The sequence below is a fragment of the Amphibalanus amphitrite genome, unplaced genomic scaffold, assembly GCF_019059575.1.
Source record: "Amphibalanus amphitrite isolate SeventyFive unplaced genomic scaffold, NRLGWU_Aamphi_draft 000091F_arrow, whole genome shotgun sequence".
Lineage (NCBI taxonomy): Eukaryota > Metazoa > Arthropoda > Thecostraca > Balanomorpha > Balanidae > Amphibalanus > Amphibalanus amphitrite.
The window spans coordinates 44,876-58,585 of NW_024881587.1; the positions used below are offsets into that span (position 1 = coordinate 44,876).

Sequence of the window (13,710 nt, forward strand, 5' to 3'; positions counted from 1 at the left end):
CTCCATAGCTTGTTTTCCATGGTTTTCCATTGTAATTGTCCTTCACGTGATTGGAATTAGCAACCTGCTATTATCCAGACAAAATTAAGGTAATGGTTAATCAAAAACGTGCAAAAATATTAGGTATTGACCCTGTTCAGCCAATGGGATGTTAACATAAGGAGACTGATGATGTTCTCTGCAATTCTGACTAAGCTGGGTACTTCTTGGTTTGTGCCAGAGGTATTATGGGTATTATGTGCTAAGCAGGTGATATGATGCAAGGCCGTATATGATGGTTCAGGCTAGGCTATTTTTTGTCTGGTTAGGACGTAGGGCAAATTTGATTATGTTTTGTTAAAAAAGAATCATTAGTCCCTTGATGTAATTGTGGCACATGCAGCACAGAGCAACATGTGCCACAGTCTAACATGAGGCCTCTTGCACCAAAATCCTCTTGTGCCAATGCTTGGATTATTTTGCATCGTATACCTAGTTCAAGTTTCAAATGTAACAATTTGTGTGCAAAATTTAGCAAGCACATGTAGGACTATGTATTGGGCTGTTGCAAACAAATTTACCGCCGTTAGATTAGCTTATTCTGAAACCGGTTTTTCGATTTTACCTAGCTAGGTAGTTTGGTGCAAGAGGCCTATGATCATGATTTTCCTCCTGAGTTCATGGACAACAAATCACTGTTTCAACGTCAATTCAGCCACAGTTTGTCTCTCCTGACACTTGAACAGTCTGCTCCATGCGGCCGTGCACGGCTATGTGCCCACGTTAAACTTTGGACTCTAAATTCTGCCATAGAACTGGAATTGCGCGATCGGAGGGTAGGGGGCAGGGTCACATCAACAAGCTTCACTTAGCGGTGGCTCTGTCCTTGTGAATCCTTCCTATCAAAAGGTTCGGACTAAATTTATAAAAGAAAAAAAATGAAGCTTTGATGTCTAAATCAATTGTAATTAGCACTGATAATTTGAATTTGAACTTTGGAATTTTCCTTCAAACACATGTTTCTTCAACTCACCTCTTAAACTCACCTGTTCAACCTTACCTTACCTTTCTTCAAACTTCATTTCAGCTTAGATCCAGAAGGATAAAATAGCAAGATGGGAAATATTCACACTGTTGGACCCAATGAGGCTATGGTGGTGTCAGGTAAGTTTAGTTCAGATGGCTAGTGTCTTTTAACATATAAATAGTTTGTCCTTACATTTATATAGTTTCTAACTGTAAATCATGTATTTCTCATAACATTGTATTTTATCAACAAATTAAAATGTAACCTCATCAGAATATGGCAGATGTGGATGTTAGTTTAATGCTCATTGTCAGAGATAAATGAAAAACCTGTGTGAAAGTGACAGTGCTGTGTGTACTGGCTATTTGGATTACCCAGACTCTCTTTCTCTCCCCTCCATCCTGCCCTCTCTCCCTCTTCTTCTTCTGCTCTTGAACACCACTCAGGGATCTCCAAGGGGTCTGCTGTAGGTCCTCCTCCCTCTTCCATCAATATTCTGTCTTATCTACATCCATCAATAATCCTCTGTGTGTTTCATTGACCTGCAGGTGGCTGTCTCAGTCCCACTGCAAGGAAGACAATCATTGGAGGCTGGGCCTGGGCCTGGTGGTGTGTGACAGATGTGAAGAAACTATCCCTTGAGGTAAGCAGTGGGCATCAATGCTTGCTAAAAGCTTCCCTTATCTAGTCCAAACAATCCTAGTACTACATGAAATGATTAGAGCCCAGCTGGTAGTGTCTAATTTCTGCTGGTAGTGTCCTATTTCTGCTGGTAGTAGTGTCTCAGTTCTGGTGACGATGTATGAGTTTCCTGACTGGAATAGTTTGGGTTAGTGAGAGCAGCTGAAGCTGGCTGAAGTCAAACTAGTGCAGCGGGACGCTGTTTTAATTTGACGACAAAAAAGTGGTCACCTCACGTTTCCACACTCGCCGATAGCACGTCCCCTCCACGCTGGCTGCTGACCGCCGGTCGTCCTGCCCGCCAGGTGATGACGCTGAACCCGGTGTGCGAGCGGGTGGAGACCTCGCAGGGCGTGCCGCTCACCGTCACCGGCGTGGCCCAGTGCAAGTTCATCAAACAGGAGGACCTGCTCAAACAGGCGTTCGAACAGTTCATCAGCAAGTCGGTCAACGATGTCAAGAACACGGTCCTGCAGACGCTCGAGGGCCACCTGAGAGCCATTCTCGGTACGAACTGGCGCACTACGGCCGTGCGTGGGGTTCACAGGAGATGCCGATCACCAGAGCCGCCAAATAAGACAGGAAACATAATTCTCACTCTTCAAATTAAACAGTTTAGATTCATCTTAAATTCTGACATGCTGGTGATTTTGTTCAACGATCTGATGGCTGCTGTTTAAAGTTATCACGTCTGTTTGCTGCAGTTTCGTTTCATCAACGTTAGTACGAAATGAGCTTTTCCCCTCACTCCCGTGTACCAGTCGTTTTTCCATCCTCCCAGCGTCGTGTCTCCGCTGGAGTCGCTGACCTCTCACGCTGTGATGCCCGCAGGTACGCTCTCCGTAGAGGAGGTGTTCAAGGACCGGGACCAGTTCGCCGCCCTGGTGCGCGAGGTAGCCGCCCCGGACGTCGGCCGTATGGGTATCGAGATCCTCAGTTTCACCATCAAGGACGTGTACGACGGCGTGGACTACCTGTCCTCGCTGGGCCGGCCGCAGACGGCCGTCGTCAAACGGGACGCCCAGATTGGCGTGGCCATGGCCGTCCGAGACGCCGGCATCCGGGTCAGTCAGGGTCAGGGGCTGATTGGTCGGGGTCAGGGTCAGTCAGGGTCAGAGGCTGATGGGTCAGGGTCAGCCGGGAGTCAGGGGCTGGCGACGAGCCAAAGTCAGGGTCAGTCGCAGGTCAGGCTGGGCTGCTAACGCAGACTTAGTCAGGGTCAGTCGGGGCTAAGGGACTGGTGACTCGGGGTCAAAGTCGGGGTCGTGAGAGTTAGTCTTATCGAAAAGTGCAATGATGATAGAAATGGGTAGAAAGTGATACAAAGGGATGCGCGGAACTGCGCTCTGGATCATATTCCTTGCAGTCTACCTTTATAGGTACCTCATAGGATTTCAAAAAAAAGCACACCGAAACTCTTGTTCCGCCGTACGCGTTTCATACCCGTTGTTTCAAACACCTCTCGGTGTGGTGACTCCGCCGTTGGTACCCCGTACAGGAGGCGGAGTGCGAGCGGGCCGCCATGGATGTCAAGTACGGCACAGACACCAAGGTGGCCGACAGTACCAAGCTGTTCCGACTGCAGAAGGAGGAGTTCGACCGCGAGGTCAACACGGCGGTAAGCACGCGCACGGCGGCCGTCGCCTGCTGCCGAACCCCGGCCGATACGGGCTGGGAACAGTACGGCGGCCTAGTCTCCTGCCGGTGGGTTGGGCTACATTGTGAGGTGCACTATCGTACCGGCACTAACTCCTGTGGAAGTGGTCTATGTGCTGGTGAACGTATTTGATCAATCGTAAGTTCAACTATGGTAAACACTAAACAGCACATATGCATTACCAGTTTGGTGTTTAGAGTACCACCCCTTTTCGCCTTTCACTGGCCGACTGAGCTGACCGTGGTTGTCCTGTCCGCAGAAAGCGGACGCCGAGCTGGCCTACGAGCTGCAGGCCGCCAAGGAGAAGCAGAAGATCCGGTTTGAGGAGATCGCCATCGACGTCATCGAGCGCAGGAAGCAGATCGAGGTGAGCACGCCGCCAGACCGGCGTGCCGGCTATGTCGCGTAGGGTTTGCTCGCTGCATGTGGCTTGAAAGTTGGGTTTAGCGTGAGTTTAACGTTCAGCGTGTCTGAGGAGCAGGCCTGTGCTGCCACTGCCCTCTCACTGTGCTGTCGCTGTTCTCTTACCTCTCGCTGCAGGTCACTGCCCGCCTCTGGTTGACCTCTCTCCGTCCTTCGCTGGCCGTTAACCTTTGAACCCTGACCTGTCACCGCTGACCTCTCACTCACCCTTTGACCTCTTTTGACCTCTGACCTCTTATCTGACCTCTGCGGCTGGCTGCTCCAGGTGGAGACACAGGAGATCAAGCGGAAGGAGAAGGAGCTCACCGGCACGGTCAAACTGCCCGCCGAGGCCGAGAGCTACAAGGTCGAGGCCATCGCGCAGGGAAAACGGTACGGCCGCTATCTTATGTGCAGTCTTTGTCTTGAATTTTGCTCTTAATGTAACTCCCAAAAAGAACCAAAAATCGTAAGGAATATTAAATAAACGTATCTTCTAATGACCAGAATTAGTAGCCAGAGGCACTGCTTTATCTCTAGACCCAACACCGGCGTGATCGAGAGACTATATTTCTGGTGTGTATTCAGCAGCGTGTACTGACCAGTCGTCCCCGTCCCCAAGTCTGACACTGACCGACCGTCGCCGTCCCCGCCCCCAGACGGTGACCGTCCGTGCCCGTCCCCCAGGTACCAGACGTTGACCGACCGTCCCCGTCCCCCAGGTACCAGACGGTCAAGGTGACGACCGACTGTCCCCGCCCCCAGACGTTGACCGTCCGTCCCCGTCCCCCAGGTACCAGACGTTGACCGTCCGTGCCCGTCCCCCAGGTACCAGACGGTGACCGGCCGTCCCCGTCCCCGCCCCCAGACGTTGACCGTCCGTCCCCGTCCCCCAGGTACCAGACGTTGACCGTCCGTGCCCGTCCCCCAGGTACCAGACGGTGACCGGCCGTCCCCGTCCCCGCCCCCAGACGTTGACCGTCCGTCCCCGTCCCCCAGGTACCAGACGTTGACCGTCCGTGCCCAGGGTATATTGAGTGAAGGGTAGGACGAACTTTGGTAGGAATTTCTAGTATAACTACTAGAAAACCTACTATATGTGTTTAGTAGTTTTTTTTTTAGTTTTTTTTAGTATTTTGTTTAGTAGTAGTTATTCAAAAAAGTTTATGAATTGGCATGAAAGTGATGTCGCTCGGTTCAGAAAGAGCGAAAACAACTATCTACCAAATTTCACCGAAAAATATTCACCGGTTTTCGAGATATTAGACTTTTACTTTTGTTTACTTTTTTTGGGATCTCCGCTGTTTCTAGCGACTTTATTTTAAAAGTGCGGCGTTTGCGGCAGATGTTGCGCGCAAATAGCATATACCATCGCGTGCTACAAAACGTTTTAGTCAAACATTTAAAAATCGTTAGATATTTGCGCTGACGTCACACATTCAGAGGGGTATTCCTAAGCATTAGCCCCTCTGAATCAAAATGCTGCAATTTTGAAATTCAATATTTCCGATTTAAGGCATTTCTCGATGTTGTGAGTGCCGAAACCGGTAATTGTGAGCCAGGGACCCCATTTTGGCTATCTCAACTCAAATCTAATGTTAAGGTGGGAGGGTCCCTTTAAATAACAGGTTTTAGGGGCCGATTAGTGCGCAGATACATTCAAATAGCTATCAATAATTGATTACGCAAACATTCAAGATTCTACATCATTCAATTCTAGCCGAAATCACACGGCGCTCCCAGGATTCGAACTCACGACCCTCGGATCCGTAGCCCGATACGCTACCGACTGCGCTACCGAGGACCGCGCGCCGACGATCGGAGAGGCGGATCGCGGGTGCTGGCGTGCAGAGAAATCTTTACCCTGTACGCCGTAGAAGATCGGCTGGGTTTCGTGAAAAATGATAGAGGCATTGTCTAAAGAAAATTCATCGATCTATCATTTGAGACTAAGAACCATTGATTCCTTCAAAGGTTGACCGAGATATCGCTCGCCGAAAACAGGCCATTTAACATGTAAACCCTATGGGCTGGTAGGAAATGTACGCCGTGGAGCAGCAGTGCTACCAACTAACTTCGGCGGGGGCCGGTCCGTGCCCGTCCCCCAGGTACCAGACGGTGACCGGCCGTCCCCGTCCCCGCCCCCAGACGTTGACCGTCCGTGCCCGTCCCCCAGGTACCAGACGGTCGAGGTGACGACCGACCGTCGCCGTCCCCGCCCCCAGACGGTGACCGTCCGTGCCCGTCCCCCAGGTACCAGACGGTCGAGGTGGCCAAAGCCGAGGCCGAGAGTACCCGTCTGCTGGGAGAGGCCGAGGCCAGCAGCATCGAGGCCATCGGTCGCGCCGAGGCCGAGCGGATGCGGATGAAGGCGGCTGCCTACCAGCAGTACGGTGACGCCGCGCTCACCTCCATGGTGCTGGAGGCCCTGCCGAAGGTCGGTGTGCCGCCGCGGCGGGATGGAGCTCGTGTCTGTCATGTCTGGGTTATTTACGAATTATGTCATGGAAAACGTATGAACGCTTATTGCCGTGAAAAGGAAAAGAAGCGTAACTCGCTTTTGACGATTTTTCAGGAGAGCGATTTTTCTGTTTTACCTTGTATTATCGACGGTTCTTAAACAATCAAAGAAAATTTGGTGTCAAACTGTTCGCGATACTGCACTGAACCTAACAGTGTTAATATTTTTTACGTGGCATATAAGATATTGCTAGAAAATGGTGTAAGGTGTTTTTGCTTTTCACTCGATGCTCAAATTGCAGCGAGGCATGTAGGGAAGAAAAGCGTAACTACATTCACTCCAGTTCGGCAACCGTATGTGCAGCGCGCGGCTCCATAGCGAAATGCAAAAGAAGCGTAACTACGTAGTTACGCTTCTTTTGCTTGCGAGATCTTATGGTATCAGCGAATATGCGGTGTTTCAAATACGCCAGGACGAAAACGTCTTTTGTCCATTACGGATGCCTAGATGCCTTTCGAAATAGCTCACGACTTTTCATGCTAAGACTTCAGGCTTCATGCTTAGCAATCGCGGCCGTCAGGTCGCACCCTTCGGTGCTGGCAGGTCAGACAGGCTGGACGGCCGTGGGGTCGCCTATACCGGTGCTAGCAGGCCGGACGGCCGTGGGGTCGCCCCTGTCGGTGCTGGCAAGTAGGGCAGGTCGAGCGGCCGCCTCCTTCGGTGCTGGCAGGTCGGGCAAGCTGGGCGGCCGTATGGTCAGCTCTGCCGGTGCTGGCGGGTCGGGCGGCCGGGGGGTCGCCTCCGCCGGTGCTGCAAGGCCAAGTGACCGTGGGGTCGCCTCCTTCGGTGCTGGCAGGTCAGGCTTCCTTGGGGTTGCCCCTGTCGGTGCTGGGAGGTCGGGAAGCCTAGCGGCCTTTGGGTCGCCTCTTCTGGTTCTGGCAGGTCGGGCAAGCCGGGCGGTCGTGGGGGTCACCTCTGCCGGTGCTGGCGGGTCGGGTGGCCGTGGGGTCGCTTTGTTTCGTGCTGGCAGGCCGGGCGGCCATGTTTTCGTCCCTGTCAGTTCTGACAGTCCGCGCAATCGCGGGGTTTCATCTGTCTGTGCTGGCAGGCCGAACAGGCCGGACTGCCTTGGGGTAGCCTCTGCCGTTGCTGGCAGGCCGGGCAGGCCGGGCAGCCGTGGGGTCGCCTCTGCCGGTGCTGGCAGGTCGGGCAATTCGGGCGGCCGTGGGGTCGCCTCCGCCGGTGCTACAAGGCCAAGTGGCCGTGGGGTCGCCTCCTTGGGTGCTGGCAGGTCAGGCTTCCTTGGGGTTGCCCCTGTCGGTGCTGGGAGGTCGGGCAGGCCGGGCGGCCACGTTGTCGGCTGTCGCCCATGTTGGTGCTGGCATTTCGGGAAGCATGGCGGCCTTTGGGTCGCCTCTTCTGGTGCTGGCAGGTCGTGCGGCCGTGGGGTCACCTCTGCCGATGCTGGCGGGTCAGGCGGCCGTGAGGTCGTCTTTGCCGGTGCTGGCAGGCCGGGAGGGCGTGGGCTCAACTCTGCCGGTGCTGGCAGGTCGGGCGGCCGTGGGGTCACCTCATTTCGTGCTGGCAGGCCGGGTGGCCACGTTTTCCCCTCTGTCAGTTCTGACAGTCCGAGCGGCCGCGGGGTTTCATCTGTCTGTGCTGGCAGGCCGGGCGGCCGTGGTGCCGTTGGGTCGCCTATGCCGGTGCTGGCAGGTCGGGCGGCCTTGGGGTCGCCCCTGTTGGTGCTGGGAGTTCGGGCAAGCCGGGCGACCGTATGGTCAGCTCTGCCGGTGCTGGCGGGTCGGGCGGCCGTCGGGTCGCCTCCACCGGTTCTGGCAGGCCGGGCATGCCGGGCGGCCACGTTGTCGCCTCTGCCGGTGCTGGCAGGCCTGGCGGCCTTGGGGTAGCCTCTGCCGTTGCTGGCAGGCCGGGCAGCCGTGGGGTCGCCTCTGCCGGTGCTGCCAGGTCGGGCAAGCCGGGCGGCCGTGGGGTCACCTCTGCCGGTGCTGCAAGGCTAAGCGGCCGTGGGGTCGCTTTGTTTCGTGCTGGCAGGCCGGGCGGCCACGTTTGCGTCCCTGTCAGTTCTGACAGTCCGCGCAGTCGCGGGGTTTCATCTGTCTGTGCTGGCAGGCCGAACAGGTCGGACGGCCTTGGGGTAGCCTCTGCTGTTGCTGGCAGGCCGGGCAGGCCGGGCAGCCGTGGGGTCGCCTCTGCCGGTGCTGGCAGGTCGGGCAGGCCGGGCGGCCACGTTGTCGCCTCTGCCGGTGCTGACAGGCCGGGCAGCCGTGGGGTCGCCTCTGCCGGTGCTGGCAGGTCGGGCAGGCCGGGCGGCCACATTGTCGCCTCTGCCGGTGCTGGCAGGCCTGGCGGTCTTGGGGTAGCCTCTGCCGTTGCTGGCAGGCCGGGCAGCCGTTGGGTCGCCTCTGCCGGTGCTGGCAGGTCGGGTAAGCCGGGCGGCCGTGGGGTCACCTCTGTCGGTGCTGGCGGGTCGGGCAAGCCGGGCGGCCGTGGAGTCACCTCTGCCGGTGCTGCAAGGCCAAGCGGCCGTGGGGTCGCCTCCTTCGGTGCTGGCAGGTCAGGCTTCCTTGGGGTCACCCCCGTCAGTTCTGGCAGTCCTGGTGGCCGCGGGATTTCATCTGTCGGTGCTGGCAGGCCGGACAGGTCGTGCGGCCGTGGGGTCGCCTCCTTCGACGCTGGCAGGTCAGGCTCCCTTGGGGTTGCCCCTGTCGGTGCTGGGAGGTCGGGCAGGCCGGGCGGCCGTGGGGTCACCTCTGCCGATGCTGGCGGGTCAGGCGGCCGTGGGGTCGTCTTTGCCGGTGCTGGCAGGCCGGGTGGGCGTGGGGCCGTTGGGTCGCCTATGCCGGTGCTGGCAGGTCGGGCGGCCTTGGGGTCGCCCCTGTCGGTGCTGGCAGGTCAGGAGGCCTTGGGGTCTCGCCCCTGTCTGTGCTGGCAGGTCAGGCCTTGGGGTCTCGCCCCTGTCGGGGCTGGCAGACCGGGCAAGCCGGTCGGCCATATGGTCAGCTCTGCCGGTGCTGGCTGGCCGGGCGGCCATGTGGGGTTGGGTCGCCTCTCTTAATGCTGGGATGTCGAAATGGAAGTGGGAAGATCCCGCCCCTGATCGTCCTATTTCACCAGAACTCGCTCGACTCTACTCCTGATTTCACATTTTCCTTTAGCTGCACGTGGACTTTTGTTCAGTTTTTTTTTTTTATCGCTTCAGTTCTAAACCTCTTCAGAGACCAAGTCTGCTCCTAAACCGCAATTTGCACACGCTTCTGATAATGTTCACAGCGAGCATGCACCACAATAAATAAAGTTAACTATTGGATATCGCTCGTGTTGCCTTGGTCTAGGGTATGGCATGGCACCCCATACCTATACCTACTATTTCAAGTTGGTGGTTTTGAACTTTGGTTGCTTTTATCTTGCAGTTTTCCTCCATTCAAACGCCAGGATACCTATTAGATGATACTGGTGAAACATAGAAAGGCGGCAAACGCAAGCAAGAAGGGCTTAATATATTTTTAATGCAAATTTTCCTGGCAAAATTAAACTTCTACCAAGTGTTATGCACTCACCTGAAAGGCAAAAAAGCGCAAGTGCGTAAAAGTCAGCGCGGTGATAAGCAAGAAAAGCGCAACTACTTAGTTGCGCTTTTCTTGCCTATCACATCGTCCTGACCGCTGCAGATACGCTTTTTTAATAGCTGCGTTTGTAGTTACGCTTTTTTTGCTTGCGGTCAGGGAGGATGAAAAACATTTACGCTTTTCTCGAAAAATAAAATTTGATATAACTCGAAAAATTATACGAATTTCGAAAAACGGTTTTGCAGAAAGATGGAGATTGCTATTCTCTATCTAATGGTATCAAAATCTCAAAATCGAAAAAAATGCGAGTTACGCTTTTCTTGGTTGTCACGGCAGTTAAGTTATTATGGTGACTGAGATGCACTGGCATTGCTTGATGACTGGCATTCATTGCTTATCTGACATGTGTAATGTGTATACTGTATATCCTCAGGGTCGCTGTGTACTAGTTTGTGCGCACATGTTCTTTGCCTCGTTTTGTCCGTGTGTGTCCGTTGTATCAGACCGTTAGTCTGACACCCGCTCACGCCTGGTCCTCAGGTGGCCGCGGAGATTGCCGCCCCGCTGGCCAAGGTGGAAGAGATCGTGCTGCTCGGCGGCCAGGACAAGATCACCTCTGAGATCACCCGACTGGTGGGCCAGGTGCCGCCAGCCATCAGTGCCCTCACCGGCGTCGACTTGTCAAAGGTCAGTGGCGGCAGGGGGCTGCCTACGCCGGCTCACTGAGCAGCTGTATGCGCAGATATGGGTCGGGAGGCTGACGATCTGTTTGCTGAGCGCGGCGCCTGGTGGCTGACGCGCTCGCGGGCTCTCCTGCCCACCGCTACCCACCTTTCGTGTTATTTTCCCGTGCTGTGATTGTGTGAGAGCAAGCAAGTGTTGAGTGATTGAATTTAACAGCTGCATCGCTACTGTGTTATCTCATATCGGATATCCGTATTCGGAGTGGTTAGTGCGACTCTGATCGTCGCCTACTCCGTCTCGTTGACTCAGCTTTACCACCCAACTGGTACAGCACTGCCGACCGATCGCTGCCTACGACATTGCTGTCGACTTTATACTGACTCAACTAGATCAACATGCTCTTCTACCATCGTGAGATTTTGAGATGCCTCTTTCTCATCTACATCGCATCCTTTTTCGTGACTGCCGCCCGGCCGGCCCCATGCCCGTGGCGTTCCGCTGGTACCGGCCCGTGTTCCGTGCGGCCGCTCCCAGGGTCCGGTGACCTTGACCCGGGACTGGGCGCCACCACTGGGTCACCTGATCAGCTGATCGCGCCCCGCCCCCTCCGCAGAGCTCGCCGTGGCAGGAGGTCACGCCGCCGCGGTCGGAGGGGAGGGGCGAGGTGGAGGCGCCCTGGCGCCGCACTTCGGTCTGGTGAGCTTCTGATCGGTGAAATAAACGTCCAGTCGCTCAAGCCTCACCTGCCTGACCTCCGACTGGTTATCCACCAATATGATGTTCTGGCTCTTTGCGAGACTTGGCTGTCTGCCAATGTTCCCCAGAGACTACTCAGCATCGATGGCTATCAACTTGTTCGGCGTGACAGACCTGTGACCAGTCGACTCCCACGCGGCAGAGGTGGGGTCGCAGTGCTAGCGCGGCGTTGTCTACGTGTCCAGGTAATTGATGTGCCCCACTCTGGTGGAGCCTCAAACCTGGAAACCATCTGGACTATCATCAGTAGTCCCACGCACCGCCTCGTTACGCTATGCTCATTTTATCGTCACCCCACCCAGACAGTCGCCCAGATCACCGCAGACATCGACGACTTGGAGCACCAGATCCAGTACGTCTTGGCCGCTCATCCCGGGACAATTGTGATAGCTGGTGACCACAATCTGAACCAGTTAAAGCGTTCTTGCCCACAATCTCGACGTTTCTCATCGCTGTTGACAGCATATGAACTGCGACAGTGCAATTCAACAGTTCCAACCTATCGCCCTGCCAATTCTGTTATAGACTCGATCGCTGTAAGGCCTGTGAACCAACTACGTCGTAGTGGAGTGACTCACTGCTTTTTCAGTCCACATAATTTCTCTAGAGTTATAATTCGTGTTATCAAGCGTAAGAATGAACCGGTAGTTATTTCATCTCGTTGTCTCGGCAAACTGAATTTTGAGTACTTTAACAGCGCCCTGTTTGAGTTTGATTGGCTGCCCGTCTTTTTAGCACCGTCTGTCACTGATAAGTGGTATCGATTCGTCACGACATTCACATCGTTTCTCGACCATGCTGCGCCGGTGCGTCGTGTGCGATTGCGTAATCCTGGTGCCCCTCGCGTGTCTGACGTGACACAGGCGCTGATGAATCAGCGCAGGTTGGCGCTGAGATCGGGTGATCGTGAGTGGTACAAGCGGCTCAATCGTGAGACTAGAGCATCTATTCGCCGTGATAGTCGGGATGACATCCATCGCCGCATCGTAGAGGCCGGCCGGGGCAGCATGTGACGCTGTCTCAAGTCAGTGATAGGTGCAGGGAAGAGTACAACGTCCGCTGTGCCCACGGTAGACTGTGATGTACTGAACAGTCACTTTGTCAACGTTGGACCTGCTACTGCCGCAACTGTGTCTCCGCCCAGTCGTTCAGTGCCAGTGCTTTTGCCACGAGTGCTCACCTGTTCATTTAATGTCAGCCCTGTCACGATCGATTCTCTCATGTGTACTTTGGCGAGTCTAAACCCGTCTAGGTCCAGTGGCACCAGGGATGCGGAGCCGTGGAAATTTCAGACGGCTCCGGCTCCGGCTCCGGCTCCGGAGAAAAAAATCGGCTCCGGCTCCGGCTCCGGCTCCGGGTGAAATGTTATGGCGGCTCCGGCTCCGACTCCGGCTCCGAGTAAAATGGTCCGGCTCCGGCGGCTCCGGCTCCGGCGGCTCCGGCTCCGACTCAGTACAACTTAACAACTAAGGCTATTTTTCTCAACAGCACATGCAATCAGCGAACAAGGGTATATAAGCACGTGGCGAAATGTTATGACTATACGGCCGCGTTACTCTTTGCCATGACCGGCACACCGCGTCCCCGCGCAAACGCACCTCGGAGAGAACTGGCAGAACAAAGGACTAGAAAGCATTGGAAAGGACATTGGAAACGCAGTCGCCGCGAATCGGAGTTCACTGAACCATCGTAAGCTGACACCCGTCTCGGCTGCATTGGGGGGTGGGGGTGTGGGGGGGGGGTAGGGTGGGGTGGGAAGAGACGGTGTTGGGAGTCGCAGTCCACTGCACTGGCTTCAAAACAATGGCCGTCACCTGATGACCGGTCCTCATGTTCTGGGGATGCAATAGACGTGGGGGGGGGGGGGGAGGAGCAGACAGGAAGTTGATTGCGTACTGTGGGATGCTGGGGATATTCGGCTTTTTTCATTCACTTGATGGCCCATGACGTACTATTGGTCTCAAGATAAGGGCCCAGGCGACCTGTAGTTTTGATGCGGTGAATACCCTTACCCTCGCCATAACTCGGGCCGAGTGCACCCCTCCTACCAGCCAGCGCCACCCCCACTCGAGTTGTGGCGAGGGTGAGGGTATTCACCGCATCAAAACTACAGGTCGCCTGGGCCTTTATCTTGAGACCAATAGTACCATATGTTTTACTGCCTTATACTGTCAAACCGAACTAGGTCAATTATTTATTTTCCTCTTCAAAAAATAAAAAGGAGCCGGAGTCGCCCCCTTTTTTGGCGGCTCCGGCTCCGGCTCCGGCTCCGGGCTATATTGTTTCACGGCTCCGGCTCCGGCTCCGGCTCCGGGCAAAATATGCCGGCTCCGGCGGCTCCGGCTCCGACTCCGGCTCCGGCTCCGCATCCCTGAGTGGCACAGATGGTATCAGTGTCTATCTGTATCAGAAGTGTTTTTATGGCATTGGACACATTCTCCTCCACCTAGTTAACTCTAGTCTGGTCTCTGGCTGC

At 55.1% G+C, this 13,710-nt stretch overlaps 1 protein-coding gene across 1 annotated transcript in view; it reads left to right on the forward strand.

The window, feature by feature from the left end:
* The window catches only part of LOC122380078 (flotillin-2-like), a 19,003-nt gene continuing 5,293 nt past the window's right edge, over nucleotides 1-13,710 (forward strand). The window contains exons 1-10 of the mRNA XM_043362875.1: nucleotides 1-89; nucleotides 1,067-1,143; nucleotides 1,555-1,649; nucleotides 1,993-2,194; nucleotides 2,519-2,751; nucleotides 3,186-3,305; nucleotides 3,604-3,711; nucleotides 4,033-4,139; nucleotides 6,000-6,183; nucleotides 10,335-10,481. Coding sequence (XP_043218810.1) covers nucleotides 1,095-1,143; nucleotides 1,555-1,649; nucleotides 1,993-2,194; nucleotides 2,519-2,751; nucleotides 3,186-3,305; nucleotides 3,604-3,711; nucleotides 4,033-4,139; nucleotides 6,000-6,183; nucleotides 10,335-10,481 — 1,245 coding nt within the window. The 5' untranslated portion in view covers nucleotides 1-89; nucleotides 1,067-1,094. The remainder of the gene's footprint in view (nucleotides 90-1,066; nucleotides 1,144-1,554; nucleotides 1,650-1,992; nucleotides 2,195-2,518; nucleotides 2,752-3,185; nucleotides 3,306-3,603; nucleotides 3,712-4,032; nucleotides 4,140-5,999; nucleotides 6,184-10,334; nucleotides 10,482-13,710) is intronic.